Consider the following 16188-nt stretch of genomic DNA (forward strand, 5'->3'; position numbering starts at 1 on the left):
TGAAGTAATGAGTAGTAAAATGAAGAAATAATATTCATAAGGATGTTTAGGATTGCTTCCTAAGCCAAGATAAATCCTTAATGCATCAGAGAAACAGGAAAAGATTTTTAATTGCCATTTCAGAATGCCTTAACCTCCCACATTTCTTAAAGGTCTTTTTAAAAGGTCACATTGCAAAATCATGCAAATTTATCCCTTTAGTTAGAACACAAAGATATTTGACAGAGAGAAAGTCTCTGTTGCTATTCACAATATTCTTGTAGTTATGATGATTCAAATATTTATTTAGCAACAGTGCTTTTGTGGTAGTGCAGGTAACCACCCGATCAATGCCTTGTTCTCAATTATTAGTACTTAACTCTGCAAGCTTCTAAATATCCTTTTCCGACACCGAGATTAAGAATAAACTCTCCTCGGTAGAGAGGAACACACATATTTATGCTATTTTGTACCAGTTCTTTCAAAATATGTTAAGATAGCTGACTAATAATTTTCATGGCAGTGCAGATGTAATTTTAACTTTCATAAACAACACAAACCATACAAACTGGAATTTATTTAATTCATACAGTACAAGGAATATAATGACTTCTGCTTTACGGATACATTGAATTGGTTTTAGGTATTTTAGTTTTAAAACTTAACATTCAGTAAGAATGTATATTATCAAAAGCCGAGTCTGAAGACCAGTTAGGAAGTACTTTATGTCACTTGACAGATTGTCACACATGAGTATTTAAAAACATTTTCTACAAAAAAGTCAGAAAAAATCCTTTAAAATGTTCATTAATATTAAATGGAGACTTACTCATATACCAGACAGCTATTTCAGATCTGTCATACCGGCAGCATCCTGACAATCCTGTAATCTCTCACATATGAGTTGCAACGTAACGTTCTAGCTGCATTTCAGTAAGTGTTATGCTTTAAGATGACAGAAACTAATTAGGACTCTTAAACCTTTCCTGCTACTCAAACTAACACAGGCTTTGCCACAGGAATGCATTAAGTGTAGCTTATCTATTTGAGCTAGCAATTTCAAAAAGATGTATAGGACATTCTCTCTGGCTGTTTCTACATAATGAAAAATATGCTCATCAGAGCATAGCAAAGTGCTGCTTTAACTGTTTGATGAGCTGTTGTGTATCAACATGGCCTGGAAATGCTTCTTCTGACTTCTGAGCAGCTGTGTAACTCCTCTGCAGATCTCCAACCTGGAAGAAACACACAAACTCATTTTGTGAATCCAAGCACTGCAGTGTTTGCATCATGATTCTGCGCAGTACATTTCTGAGGCTCACAAATGTTCAAACACAGCTGGTCCTGAGAATGAACAAATAAAACAGAATCAGCACAGAGGCTTTTGAACTCGGGGTGATCTCCCCTTTACATCACAGGATGAGAAGAAAAAGACAGACGTGATTTTAACGGGAGGTATGCTTCAAGACAGTAACTTTAATTCCCATTCCGCCTGACTTCTTGGAGAATGGACAAGGTACACCATGCCCAGTGCTTGAAATGAGGAGGAATAAAAAATAGGAGGAATATAGAATAAAAAAATGTCTGTTTTTAAACTCCACAGAAGAGCTGTTGCATATACAAGCAAAACTCAAACAGCCAGGTCTCTGTAAAAACTGCAACTCCATGTGATTTTCTGCTTCCTCACAGAGAGGCACAGCAGTGCTGAAGAGGTGACATTGCTCCTCTGCTACTTTTAGAAGTATGTTTCCACATTGTTCCCTACTTCAGGAACTTTATTTTTGCCTAATTAGGCTAAATTCCTACATCATTTTTTGGAAGGAGGAAGTGCATGTAAGGAGAGCATCTCAGAAAGTGCATTCATCAAAAAAGAGCCAAAATGTTCAGGAACATGTCTAGTAAAAGTCATAGCTCCTGGGTGGAAGGGAAGAAGCTATGGAAAGTGTCAGCATCAGTCAACACAGAGCGTCAGGACAGCAAGAATCCCCTGAAAGGGAAGAAACCAGGGTCCTGGCCAGAGAAGTTATGTTTTGTAAGCAATGGCCTTACATTGAGTCTATGGACTGCATTTGCCACATTGCATCAACAGCTAGCTGATCTGGCCATCTGCCTTCTCCCACAGCCTATGCAGGTTCTTTGTGCAGAAGCTATGCAACAAGACATATGCAGACTAGGATTTACTCCTTCATTTGTAAGTACAGAATGCAAGTACTCGAAACCATCTTATGTTTCACAATGGAGAGGATACACTTACAAATTAATTGGTTGTTCTCTCTTTGACACATGTACTTTAGTATCTGTAGGAGTTGAGCTGCCCACACAACTCAGACTCATAACAGAATCCTGAAGGTGTAGGCACAAGCAAAGGAGCAATTTTTTCTTGTGAAAAATGTAAGGACTTGCACAAGTTTCTCCTTATTAACAGGAATGTTAGACACACTGTTAGTTCAGTGTCTGAGACACTCTGTATGATATAAATTATTAACACATGAAATACAAAGTTGTAAAGCAGAACAGACTTCCCTTTTGAGATCAGTAATATCATGAGATGAATAAATGATATTCTTTCTATAATTACTGATATATCATATAATATTTCACTTGACATTCTGAAAAAGCCAATGACTGTAAAGACTGCAGATGGAATTGTTACTGGCTCCTTGTCTTCTGGGCATTTGGAAAATTACAAAGTTACTTTATAGCTAGTTGGCCTCATTTATTCTTTAAAGCAAACATTTGAATGACTGCTTTTACACACAAAGCATTTCATTTTTTTAAAATGAAAATGTAACTTAGTTTTCCATGAGCTTATGCACTCTCCTTTTATCTTACCTATTTGGAATTCTCAGTTATAACAATCAAAAACCAACTGCTTCACCAAGGCTCCATTTTCAGATTGCAAGAATAGGATAGTGCATTACCTTCTCTGAGAGTACTGCAAAATTGAAATGGGGCTCATACATATGAGGTGCTAAAGATGAAGCAGTCTGCAGCAAAGCTCTTGCCTATGGAGAGAAAAAAAAAACCCAAAACCAGTGAAATCTGTGATGCAGGGAGAATAACAAGAATCTAATGCAATTTGTATCATTCTTAAAAGAAATCATCCCATGTTTTCTTTACTAGGCCTTTCCTAAGAAAGTAATCTTCAACTACGTATCAGTTACCCTAATAGTACATTTAGGCATAATACAGTTTAATAGCATTGAAATTATACGACTCTTGGCTGAGTCAGAAAAAAACACGTTGCAACTTACTCAATTAAGCAATTTAGTTCTAAACACTGAGCAGAATATATAAATTAAAAGGAAAGCATTTAAAGTCCCACACCACTGTATTTATCTTTTGTCTCTGACAGTACTGTCTTAAGCACCCACAAAAACCTGAATATAAAGCAGTTTTCACACTCAAAAATATTAACAAGCATTCTTTTTCTGACTAGCAAAACAGTAGTGTTAAAAATTAATGAAAAATTAATGAAAAATTAAGTACCAGAGTGTGAGTTTTCACGCTGTAAATTCAATACAAAATTAAGGTGAATTTGTGAATGGTTTTACTAAAAAAAATTATTGAGAACTTCAAGGGAAAAAAAAATGATCTTTGAAAAACAAAAGTATCTGTAAATTGTTTGGGATGGCAGAGTAAAGAACGTACTAAAACTCCCTAAATCTGACAACTCTGAGTACATGCAACAATACTTGTGCAAGAACATTGTAAAAGAAAATAAAGTCCCAGATAAGCTGAATATGTTCACATTCTTTATTCTTCTATGCATAATGTCATTGCCATGATAATCCTGATTTTTAATTATAGTTGTGATACAGGAAAAAATAGAAAATTCTAAGCTAAAACCTAAACCTGACAGGAAACCATTGATTACAATGGAAAGGCTCTGCAGTGTTAATTACTAACAATCACAACCTCCACAAATGGAGGCAAGTTCACCTGGGAATTATATGTCTGTAAATTTACTGATATGAAACTAAACCCAAAGTTTATTTGTCACTGGAAACATCCAGTGCTGGATTCATTTCAGTGTTTCCATGGTAATTGCTAGGTTATCTGAATAAAGTTAACTTTGAGAATTCGCTCATAAAAAAGGTGTTTACAAGTCTCTATATTGTATTATAGCTCTCTGACATATATATGTATCCATCAAAACAGACTTGCTCCTATAAGGATTAAAACAAGCTCACAGTAGTTCAAACCATCCCACAAAAGCATATTAGTTTTCCCTATATGGGTATAAAAATGAATGCATTAATGCACTTAGATGTCAATTATACATCTAAGTACAATACAACTTAGTATACTCACATTATGCAAGACAAACCCCCAAGCTCACTGATGCAGAAGTACTTATCAAGAACCTGCTACTTTGGGACAAGTCTCTAAAGCAATCTCCTTGTTGAAAAATCTTTCAAGAGCTGATCTGATTGCTCTCTTCTGCCACCTAGTAAAAGTGTATTGTCTACATTTATAAAATGAATATATAAAGTTGTAACTTAAGTGATGATTAAAGAGTGATAGGTTTTGTTCTGGGTCTCAATGTAGGAAAAAAAAAATCTCAACTACAAAACCTTGTTTGTCTTTGATGAACCATTTGGATATGCCCAAGAACAAGCAGTTTAATGGGAGATGGCATGACAAAGTGGAGGTTACACTGAAACATGCATAAAAATTATCCATGTTTTCTCCCTGTGATAGTAATAAGCTAGATATGGGGCCTCCACCTCAGGGAAATGACATGTTTCTTAAATACAAAAGGGCCAAAGGAAACATGCTGCTTAGGCCGAGATTCAACACCAACCTGTTCAATGTGACCTTTTCGCATTTCCAGCACAGCCAAATTGTTGTAAGCTTCTGCGTAGTCATTATTGTTGACTAATGTTAGCTTGAAACACTGGTAAGCCAGATTCAGGTCTCCTATCCCCTAAAAGTAAGATTATTTTAATTTATGACAAGACTGAAAACAACATGCATCTGTTTTGTTGTCTGGAGTATATTTTCACCCATATGTACACGCTGATCAGAACCATATGTGCTTTCTTCCCAGACCCTCTCATTTTCTTCTAATTCGTCCTCCAGACAGAATCATTTCTCTCCAGCACAAACTTCCATGCTCCAAGTGATATTCATTTCATCTAATTTAACTTTTAGATGACTAATGTGTCATCTAAAGGTTACGCTGTCTGCTACCGTCTACAGTAGGGCAAGAAAAACATATGTCTCCAGAGGGAAAGTCAGCTTGCCTCTTTGTGTCTACACAGAAAAAAATCAAACCTCACACATAAGCCTAGTTTTTAGAAAACAAAATTAAAGGAGATTAATTTCTTAGTATGGAACAGCTCACTACTCTTCAATGTTTGAGTGTTATGACCAACACTGATAGAACCCCAGTTTAAAAATTAAAGGTAACAAGTGCTGAAAAATATAGGCACATCTGTTCAAATTCAAATGTGTTAGGCAGTATAAATTAATGTGTTTATCCTGGTTGCCGTACCATCAAAGTGAACAGTTGAGTTTCTCTCTGATTTCAGTTAAATCATAATCAGCATTTGACAACAACCTGTATTAGAAAGCTGTCAAAAACTTTATCCAGTAACTTTATTCTGGGCACACAGCTAAACAGAAATCTGTTTAGTTCCAGACACAACTTCTGGAAGAACATCTGGAAAAATGTGCAATGAGTGCAAATTAGTGTAGAAATTTAACAAACTTTATCACACAATTACACAATATTTCTCCTGCTGCCTATATGGTGGAGAATGTGCCTTCTCAACTATGACATTCATAGTGCTTTAGTGTCTGCTACATGTTGCTGAATACGTATTTTTATGGCCACAGAATTGGTCTAATGCTCCACGTAACACAAATAACAGCTCAGAGAATTGAAAAATCTTGATTTTTTTTTTTTTCCATCAGATTAGCTTGTGTTGCAGCAAAGATTTTCAAGGGCTGGTACATGATGCAATTTTCTTAGGAAAGGAAGGCTAAAGATGGTGAGGAGGGAGCATCTTTCAGGAGGAATAAACCACATTCTGTGACGATGTACAGAACTTTTTTTTTTTGCCTCTTCCTCTTTAGTGAAGTGCAAATAAACCTTTAATCTGTACAGTACTCTACCCTGTACAGTATCAGGTCTCATATTTCAAAGTAGGGCAATGACACCTTCCTAGTTATTCTTTTTCCAGTTTTTGTAAAATTGTATTTACTCAGAAAGGTTGCTAATATTTTTCATACCACAGCCACATGTCCCAAGTTGTACCACACATCTGCTGTCTCCTCTTCATTTTCAGCCAAAAACAGTGCACGTTCAAATGAAGATAGTGTCATATCATATTGCTGGGCATAGAAGCAACAGAGGCCCAGATTGTTAAAAAGTTGGCAGTTATAAACACCCATCTGCAGGAGCCGTCTAGATTGAAAGAAAGTATTTAATTAATTAGATTAATTTCGAATAAGAATTCTTTCTAAATGACAAAGTTCCCTCCTCCTTTCTCCCTGCACTGACAGCATGTAACAACCAAGTATTATCGTCTGATACTCGGTAAAGGTTTCGTGAAGGGCAGTGTAAGACATTTTTGATTACCAGAATCAAAGCTGTGCAAAACAGTCTTTGTGTAAATTAGGTAACTTCTGCCTTTTTGACTGTGCCACATGATCTGACTTTACTGTAAGACATAGCTTTATGCAGACTTTCTCAATTTCCTCTTTCCAATTCCTCAATGTCAATCAAAATGTAATTTGCTGCACTTTCTGTAACTCTCAAGACTTCATTTTTTTTGATTGATTCCTGTCCTTCAGCACTGCTCTAATCAGTACTAGTACATCTAGTATGTGAATCTACATGAATGTCAGATTTGAAACGTAATTCAGATTTTGATTCAAATTGATGGGTTTTAATGTGTCTTTCAGAATGGAGATGCTTTATAAAAATTCTGTTTATTAATATTTATAGGAAAAACATATGCTAAGAGGGTCAGAGGAAAAGAGGGCTGCTATCTGCAGCATGACTGTGAGTTTCTGAACTTAAATTAGGAAAGAGCTCAGGTCCAACAGAAATGAGATGCTAGTGTTCATACTGACTTAATCTGCTCTTAGGCTTCAGAACACAAGTCAGGCTTCTCTAGACTCTGACTGTACTGAAATTAAAAGCAAGCAGCATCATTCAACACTATCGTTTATTGCTTTGAGTAAAGCAGGGGGGAACCCCAGCCCACAGTCAAGTAAGGGATTTTGTGGTCACAACTTCTTGTGACTCCCTGTGGAACTTTTCAAAGACTACTCTTTTTCAAAGGGCTAAATAGGAAGCCCTTGAAGCTTCTGAATACAACTGAAGTTGCAAGTAAGGCCAGGGTTCTCAAACTGCCTCATGCTGTGAAAGATCATTTCTTCTTTATTCATCTAATAATCACTGTTTTGATAATATTTGTTGATATTTCTACATACTCCACAGGTAATGATGACAAATTTTTAAGACAGAGATATAATTATCACTGGCTGAGAAGATAACTTAAGTTGGTATGCTAATTTTATGGTCATATTTGTATAAAGCTTGATCACCCTTCCATACCAATCTCTTAATATTCTTTATTTGCTATCAACATTACAAAAATCAACCCTTTATAATACCCTCCCACATGTTCAGTTCCCCCTCCACTTCCCTACAAGTAGTAGATACCTATAAAACCGCAGAGCTATCTCAGGTTGGTCTGAATAGAAGTGGTTACTGCCAATGCATGCAATGGCTTCCACGTGAGTATTATCTTGTTTTAAGACATCTTTATAGTATTCTGCAGCTGAGGAGATATTGCTCATTTCCTACATAATTGGAAAAAAATCAGATTAATTCTACTTTTTATTACCAATTTTTATTATAAAACTTATTAAAATGTTATTTTACCAAGTGCTTTACTTATGCCGTGTACTGTACTTAACTGAGATTAATTATGTATGCTTTTACAGTTCTCTGATCATACAATGCAACACCTCTGATCGACATCTTCATAAGCGACACACAGATCCATGAGAAGAATGCAGAATAATTTACTGGTGCTAGCTTTAACAGTCATTAACTTTATGCCATAGCTACAAGAGAAGCTTTATTTGTTTTTTATTTTTCAGATTGGTCAGAAGCTTAGCACATGCAATAGGCATGTGCTAAGATACTACCTTGTGATACTCAGTACTGTGTAGTCACTTTCACAGTATGGTAACATACAGCAGACTTCTTTCAGCAGTCAAAGTCTCAATTATTTTTAATGCTTTGTAAGTCAACTTATGAACACAAATGAGAATTGCATACGAAGAATTATTACCTGCCTTTGAAAACAGGAATCATACCAAATACCAGAACTTGTACTAGATAGGATACGCCAGTTAGAGAACTATATTGTATAAAAATATATGTTTGGATGTATGATACTTGGAAGACGAATTAGGGTGAACTCATTGCTCTAAACAACATCACACTGCTTCTGAGGAGTGCAAGTCATCAGAGGACTCTACCCCCATGTCAGAAAAAAAAAAAAAAAGATCAAAACACACTTGTGTGTTTAGAGAGGAGTAATTTTTACCTATGTGCTGTAGATACAATGTACTCTCAACATAACTAAAGAATAAGCATTTTTTAACCTCAGCAGCATTATTTAGCTATGAAAAAAAAAAGTATTTCTTGTGATTAAAGGAAACAGCACTAAAACAGCCCCCCCCCCTTTTTTTAACCAATAAGGGTCTACAACTCTTACAAAAACAAAAAGGTAGAAAAAAAGGTAAAAGAAGAAAAGGTAGAAGAGCTTTTCTTCTACAGAGAAGAAAAGCTCTGATTAAGATGCCTAATACATATATTCCACTGTGAGTCTATGTAATGGGAAAAGCTCTCTGCTGCAGTAGAAATCTTTGGTAATGAAGCTATAATCCTGCACTCAGGTGTCAGTGCAAACCTAGATCCTGTGAACTATATGTTGCTCTTTAATAATTCCTTAAAGGGTTATGCAATGTTATGTATGGCTCTGTAAAATCATATCCATATTAAAAAACTGTTTAACAATTCAGAAAGAAAAGCCTCAAAAAAAAATGCAGCTGCTTTCTTCCTTGCTGAAGGACAAAAAGGATTTAATATGAAAATGGATTAATGCTTAGGGGTTAGATGAGAATGATGAGAACAGGAAAGAATGCCAAGTATGAATATAAACAAACAAAAAAAAACCCCATGACTTTAAAACACTTGTTCTAGAATAGGATCATTACCAACTTTTAGTTAATAAACAATGGTAAGTCCACTGTTTGACATGAAAATACACAGTTTTAAAATATAAAATATATAGTTACCAAGCTGAAACGAAACTATTTTAAAACTAGTCCTGCTTAAAATAACATCTACTTCCTAAACTAATAAACATTCACATTCCAACTGTTCTCACTAGCTTTAGAAACTACCACTGAAACACAGTGCTAATAAAGACAAAACATAGCGCTAATAAAGACAATGCTGGTAAGTAGACTATTTTGCTGTTCAATCCTGCTAGCATTGGCTGTTGGTGACTTAAGCAGTTTTAGTACAATGAAACATATATAAATTCAACCTAGCCACATGGGCAACATCTGGACCACTTGACTTAACATGGACCTGCTTTCATGTGTCATGGGTAAATAGGATCTCACTATGTGATTAACCATTTAAACAAGTAAGCCTGAAAGGATCCCCTGATGTTACTTTGGTATCTTTGTGTAATGCTACCTATTTTGCATCAGTGATGCTGAAAATCAGGCTTGTTAATTTTTTATGACCTTACAGTTATATTCAACTATAGGCTCTGTTTTCTTGCTCAGGCAGCTAACCTTGGCCACAATGAGTGCATGGTGGATGCATACCTCATGGATTCTGGCAATTCCACAAATAAGAGTCACTTCTCCAGGAAATCGATCTAACCCTTGCTTGAAAAGGTTCAAAGCTGATACAGGCTGATCCAAGCGCAAATACACCTAAGCAAATAAGAAGTGCATATAAATGTCAAATGGCTGACTTTTATACTTCCACTGCTGTTTAACTAGGGGGACAAATAAAAGGGATGACACCTCCCTTTATGCAGTAAACCATTATCTGAGATGGTGAATCATATTGGGAAAATAATGAATACTGAATATATCTCTAATGAATATAAAACAGGCTAATTAGGATAATTACATTTGCAAGCCTATCACCTAGACATTATTAATTCAGATAAACATTACTAATAAATGAAAAAAGTATCTTGATATTTATTATCATACCAAAATAATATACTTCCAAGACTGAGGTGAAGGTACCACCTTGAGTATTTTCCTGTTTAATATATGTTTTATGTTTAGGCTTGTAAAAATTGGATCTTCAGGTTGATAATGCTGGAATACTGAAATATAAGTCAAATAAGACTGGCACTGCACTGAGCAATGACACTTTCAAATCCCCCAACTGCTCTGTCAACCTCCCCTGTCACAACCAATAAAGTCCTTCAATAGGAAGAGCGCAGTTTTTTGTCTCTGTGATTCTGGCTCCTGTGTTGACTATGACAGCGTGATGTGGGTAACATTGTGTGAGAACTGGATAGAGGACATCAACGTGTTGATAGATACCAACTCTGTAGCTGTCTGAGAGTACACCTGTAAAGCCCTCCCATTGTGGGGTATGGTAAATATAGCTACAGCAAAGGAAAAAACTCTTCATGCCTACTCTGGGACACTAGATGGCTAATGTGATCAATCTGTCTCCCACTGAGTGGAAAAGTGTTTCAAGTGCTCCTGTTGGAGAAGTATTACATTAAATAGTGATAATACTTGATATGATGAAAAAAAGAGAAAGAATCTGTGTCTGGTATCCTGCCACAAGCACTCTGTGATGCAATGTAAGAAAAATATCAATGTTAATTGAACACCTGAGAAACCTCCAAACACATTTTCTGCTGGCCTTGAGCTTCATGGACTTTTGAGTGCCAATAAGCAAAATTGTAAGTTCCTTTATTTTCATCCTTATAGATACATACTGCTGTCAACATATGCAAAGAATTCTTTCCTATGACCACTCCAGTGACATTCTTAATTGTCAAAGAGCTTTTGACTGTGAGTGCCTTCCTAGTAAAGGGACTGCCATTTCAAGCTGATCACTGGCAAAAAAGAAAAAAAAAAACCCAACAGGTATTTTTTAGAGTAATTTTGCTGACATCACTTGCACTGCCTGTATTAAACTAAAAAACTAATTCCTTCTTGCAAAAAGCAATAAAAAAGTGGAGGTTTAGGGGTTTTAGGGTCATAGCACTTGGTAGACTAGGACTTCAGAGCTGCTGTGTAGATGAGTGGACAAAGAAATTCAGAGATAGGTGGGACAACCTCCACCTACTCACAGCTGCTTTGGGGAGACCTGCTTAATAAGAGAGGTCTTTATTAAAGAATTGCAGTCATTAAGTTTTAAAGGCTAAATGCAGAACGGCTCAATTTTCTTTTTGCTATCTCTCATTTCTAGTAAAAATACCCTATCTCCAGCTCTTCTAAGTCATGAAATACTTTGTAACTTTCCAGCAGCCCTAATTTCTTTAAAGATTCTTTATTTTTCAGTTGTCTTTTGGTCTTTAATCTTTTCATAAATTGTATTTCAAGGGAGAGTTAGCTTTCAGGAAAATATTAGAAAAAAAACAGATTGCTGTTGTAGTAATTAATATAAATGAAAAATTAATCAGTTCTGTACTACTGAGTTGTTTGCACAGAACTTGATGCAATCCCACTGTTTTTTCAATGGCTGCTTAACTCAAGTCTGATGTCTTCAGTACTGTCAGACTGCCCTACTCTATTGCCTGTCCACCTACAGCCACGAAATCATGTTGTGCAATGCTTTATACTTGCATGAGCTGGTCTATGGAGTGGGAGGTGGAAGTTCAAATGCAGCTCTTTCTTGAGCTAATACTGACGTGGGTGAATGCATGTCTCCCATAACGAATCACTGTTTGTTAATCAAATTACTCTGCCAAATTAATAACTCTGTGTAGCTCATATTTTGCAGAATGACTCCTGGTAGTGACAGAAATCTAAAATTGCTAAGCTCAATAGAATAAACTAACTCCAACTGCTGTACTGAAGATGTCCATATAGCAATGGTGATCATTTAAACACAAAACGTAGATTGCTCAAGAAATGTAAAGGTAAAGCAAGTATCGTAATATGAATATCTGAATTATTCACTATTAGAGATGACATTTGGATAGGCCTGTGACAGCTGGCTTAAAGGGAGCTGATACAGAACAAACGATTTAATCTAGGACAAAAGAAAAAAAATACAGTTTTAGTTTCTCACAGGCCACTTTTTTTTTTTTTTAAATGTTTAGAATCTGATGTGCACCCTGGTAAGCAAGTAATTCCAAGGCTTAGCTGTGCCACTTGCTCTTCTAAAGCTTTTAATGCCTTTATTTTGGCAACAATTTCTGTTTCAAGGTCTCTGACTGCCTTCTTTAAGCTCACTTTGCTTTGATTTTGATTGTGAAACTAGGATTTTGAGCTTCACTCTTACTGATTTACTGCATTAGTTTCCCAGGAGACTATATAAAACTACATTGCTCTTCATACTGGAACTCCAATAATTCTTTAGCTACATAATCCTCATTGGTGTTTAGAGCAAAGAATACAGTAACACAGGAGATACTTTTTCTGTTCTTTTAGTGAAATCTGGAAGCTCCAAAATCTTTTTGAAAACTACAGACTTCCATTTCAACTGTTAGCACGTATTGCCTCAGATCAATATGGAGATCACACTATTAAACTTAATGGTGTACCAAGCTCAATACTCGCTTATTCTGGTGTATGGTCTTCTCAGGAATAGTCTGGAATTTCACTTCATTTTTAAAATAATCAAATTTATGACTTACTTTTGCTAAATACAAGACTGTATCAACCATGTCCTGTTGCTTGAGAGCTGACTTAAACTGTTTTTCAGCTTCACGATATAATCCTAACCTAAAGAGACAAGAGAGATACAGAAGGCATTTGTTTGTTCTTTAAAAAACCTTATTAAATAATGAAGCAGTACACACTAAACCAAACATGAACTGCCCAAAAGCATACTCTGAAGTCATGTATTTCCATGTGTGTTAACAAAAACCATGCTGTTAAATATAATAAGGTTACAAAGACAACAATGCAAAACTATGAAAAAGGCAATTTCATTAAATTTCACCCCCTTCTGTACATGCAGCCTTCTGGTGCTAATAGAATAATTAAGTACTTGTTTTCGTAGGACTCATTCCTGTTCTTTGTATGAAATGGATGGTAGAGAGGAACAATTAGAAAGGTTGAGGACCTCAACCTCTTCCCACATGGTTTTGGAGCAGAATGTCCTCACTCTGTAACTCCATGGGAAGCCTGCGCTGGAGCAGGTTTGCTTGTAGGACTTGTGACCCCATGGGGGACCCACACTGGAGCAGTCTGTGCCTGAAAGACTGCACCCCATGGAAGGGGCCCACCTTCGAGCAGTTCACTGCAGTCCATGAGAAGCACTCACATTTTCCCCAAGTGAGTCTGTTTTGCCTGTGATGGTAACTGCTGAGTGATCTCCCCGTCCTTATCTCTGAACCACAAGCCTTCCATTATATTTTCTCTGCCCTGTCCAGCTGAGGACGGGAGTGACAGAGTGGCTTCTGGTGGGCATCTGGCATTCAGCCAGGGTCCACCTGCCACAGCTCAATAAGTAAATAAATAAATCCATCTGATCTTCTAAAGAATGTCAAATAACGGTTAGGGATAACAAAGAATTTCATTAGTTTGGGCATCTAAAAAGAAGCACTAGTTTTAAGCCAAGATACAACATGGAATTTTAAAGGACTAACCGCTCTGTACTGTCAGCCTGTTCATACAAGAACTGTTTACAGAACTGTAAATACTGCAAGATGATGCTTCAGGTTTTTTAACAACCAATATGGAATCCATATGTTTTACATTCATGGGACGAACATGATATAAAGAATGAAAGGAGGAACTACCTCAAAACTTGTTTGAATTATAGGAAGCATGGCTGTAGCAGGAGTTTCACCTGATTTGGTAGAACTGGCTGTTACATTCATAGCTACAAACTCAAAAACCAGGCTGAACTGCTTGCAACAATCTCTCTTCCCTGCTGTTGCCACTCTCTGCGCAGAGACTTATCACTGCACAGTATCAGGGTACTCTTAAGTCACTTGTATCAGATGCTCAGGTATGGGGTGCCAGTCCTAAGCCTTTGCTGTCTTTGGAATTGGTTCTTCCTGGCCAATGTACCTCTGACAAAAAGGGTCTAATGTGAGTACTTAATTTTTTATCACCTCTTCAATCTGAAGCCCTCACTGACAGTTAATTTCTCAAGCTAATACTGTAATACTCATTTTGTATAGTCTGTTTTAACATGAGTTCTTTGCATTTATTTACTGACTTTTAAACAATGTTTTTGAAACTCATTAACAAAGGTTAATACAACGAATTCAGTTACTCAGCGTTGACGCCTTTACTTCAAGTAGCTGAATATAATCTTGTGTGTTACAGGAGATTTACATTTAAGCACAGCACTCTGCAACTAAGTACAAAGTGAACTATTTCCCTCTGTTCAGCATTGCGCAATACACCCAGCAGCTCAGGTCCTGTATGGGTATGCTCACTGCTCACAGAAGAAATTAACCAATGGCTTACCTATAGTAACACTTCCCAATTTGGACTTTCCACCACCAGTCCTTGAATTGTGCATGCTCAGTAGCAAGGGCTGCCAAATGTAGAGCCTTCCAAAACAAATTCATCATCTTAATATTAATACCTTCAATGTTTACACAAAGAAAAGAACACAAAGTGAACAATGTAAAGACCTTTAAGAGAAAATTTTGAACAAAAAGTCCTGGTAAACTTGAGGTGGGGGCACTGCTTTACGTCTACTATTTTTATAGCTTAGTGTATAAAGTAGCTGAGAGGATAATTTGTCCCTATAAGAACATGTAATCCAAATAGCTTCTGGTAATCCAAAGAGAAAAAAATAAAATAAATTTTTTGATTTTTTTGGATGAAAAAAATAAAATCAGACTCCTGAAGTGCCGCTTCAGAATATATAGAGTATTTGTGTAAACTGAACCACTTTTTAAAAGCTTCCTACCCTTGTTCACTAGAAGTTGCTAAAACAAGTATAAATATACTAAAATAAAGAAATCAGTTCAGCCACTTGGAAATACTGTATAAATTGTCATCTCATTACTAGTATCACGCTGCCTCCACTTCTGGAAATTCTCATATTTACAGTAAGAAGTACTTCTTCCTTTTAAAAAGTCCATGACACAAGAAAACTGATAGGAAAAATGCATAAGAGAAATGAATAGCTATTGAAAAGGGTGGAGGTCTAAAATCTCTTTATCTGGTATACTGGAAAAATAGGTAAGCTAATCAATGTGCTACCAACAGCCTGTGCAGAGAGTAGCTATGGCTTTTCGTGTTTTAGCTCTAATCTCAACAATTCTGTTAAAACATGATGTGTGTTCTGTACCAAAACCTACCAAATAAGCAATTTCTGGCATTCCTTTTTTAAAATTCCATTTTTGTCCAGAACAAATCAAAGCCATGCTATGTTTTTTACTTATATTTTAGGGATAACAACAGGAACAGTTTAAAAGGCTTTAACATGGTATTTTATAACAAATAATTGCCTTTGTTTTCTGTTTTCATAGACTACAGAAATCAGAAGCTAGTCATGTATTAGGAACGATATGGAAAACTGTGCACTGCCACTCTACTGAAGTGAGGAACTTCACTGAAGTGAGTACTGAGGAACCAATAATTTCCAGGAAAAAAAGTATACTAGAAAAGGCCTAATTTAGTGACATCTACCTTGGGTTTGAGTCCTGTTAATCCTACTAGCAAAATGAGGCTACAAGTAATCAACAGGTGTAGATTTTACATACCATAGTAAAGACATGTCAGTGAAGCCATGACAACTTAAGGCAAGTTCTTCTCTTTTGGCTCTGAGAAAGAATGATTTGTTTCTGTAGCTAAATTCAGGCTAAAGTTTTGCATTGATTCTGTCCTCATAAGAAAAAGACAGCTGTTACTCCCTGCCTCTGTGACAGGAGAGAGAAAACTGAGGAAAGCTTACAACTCTGAAGTCACTATTTCTTCCCGTCAGGTGGAATCCTTGAAGACCTCATATGGCAGCTTGGTTGCCCTTTCTTTCTTAACGGCTTT

General features: G+C 36.3%; 1 protein-coding gene across 1 annotated transcript in view; it reads right to left on the reverse strand.

The window, feature by feature from the left end:
- Positions 1 to 513: 513 nt before the first annotated feature.
- TTC8 (tetratricopeptide repeat domain 8) overlaps positions 514 to 16188 on the reverse strand; it is a 43144-nt gene continuing 27469 nt past the window's right edge. The window contains exons 8-15 of the mRNA XM_065685868.1: positions 14659 to 14744; positions 12870 to 12957; positions 9853 to 9963; positions 7661 to 7800; positions 6220 to 6394; positions 4787 to 4909; positions 2901 to 2984; positions 514 to 1214 (exon numbers count right to left, since the gene is read on the reverse strand). Of these exons, the coding sequence (XP_065541940.1) occupies positions 1098 to 1214; positions 2901 to 2984; positions 4787 to 4909; positions 6220 to 6394; positions 7661 to 7800; positions 9853 to 9963; positions 12870 to 12957; positions 14659 to 14744 (924 nt within the window). The 3' untranslated portion in view covers positions 514 to 1097. The remainder of the gene's footprint in view (positions 1215 to 2900; positions 2985 to 4786; positions 4910 to 6219; positions 6395 to 7660; positions 7801 to 9852; positions 9964 to 12869; positions 12958 to 14658; positions 14745 to 16188) is intronic.

This window comes from Lathamus discolor, chromosome 6 (genome assembly GCF_037157495.1).
Source record: "Lathamus discolor isolate bLatDis1 chromosome 6, bLatDis1.hap1, whole genome shotgun sequence".
Lineage (NCBI taxonomy): Eukaryota > Metazoa > Chordata > Aves > Psittaciformes > Psittacidae > Lathamus > Lathamus discolor.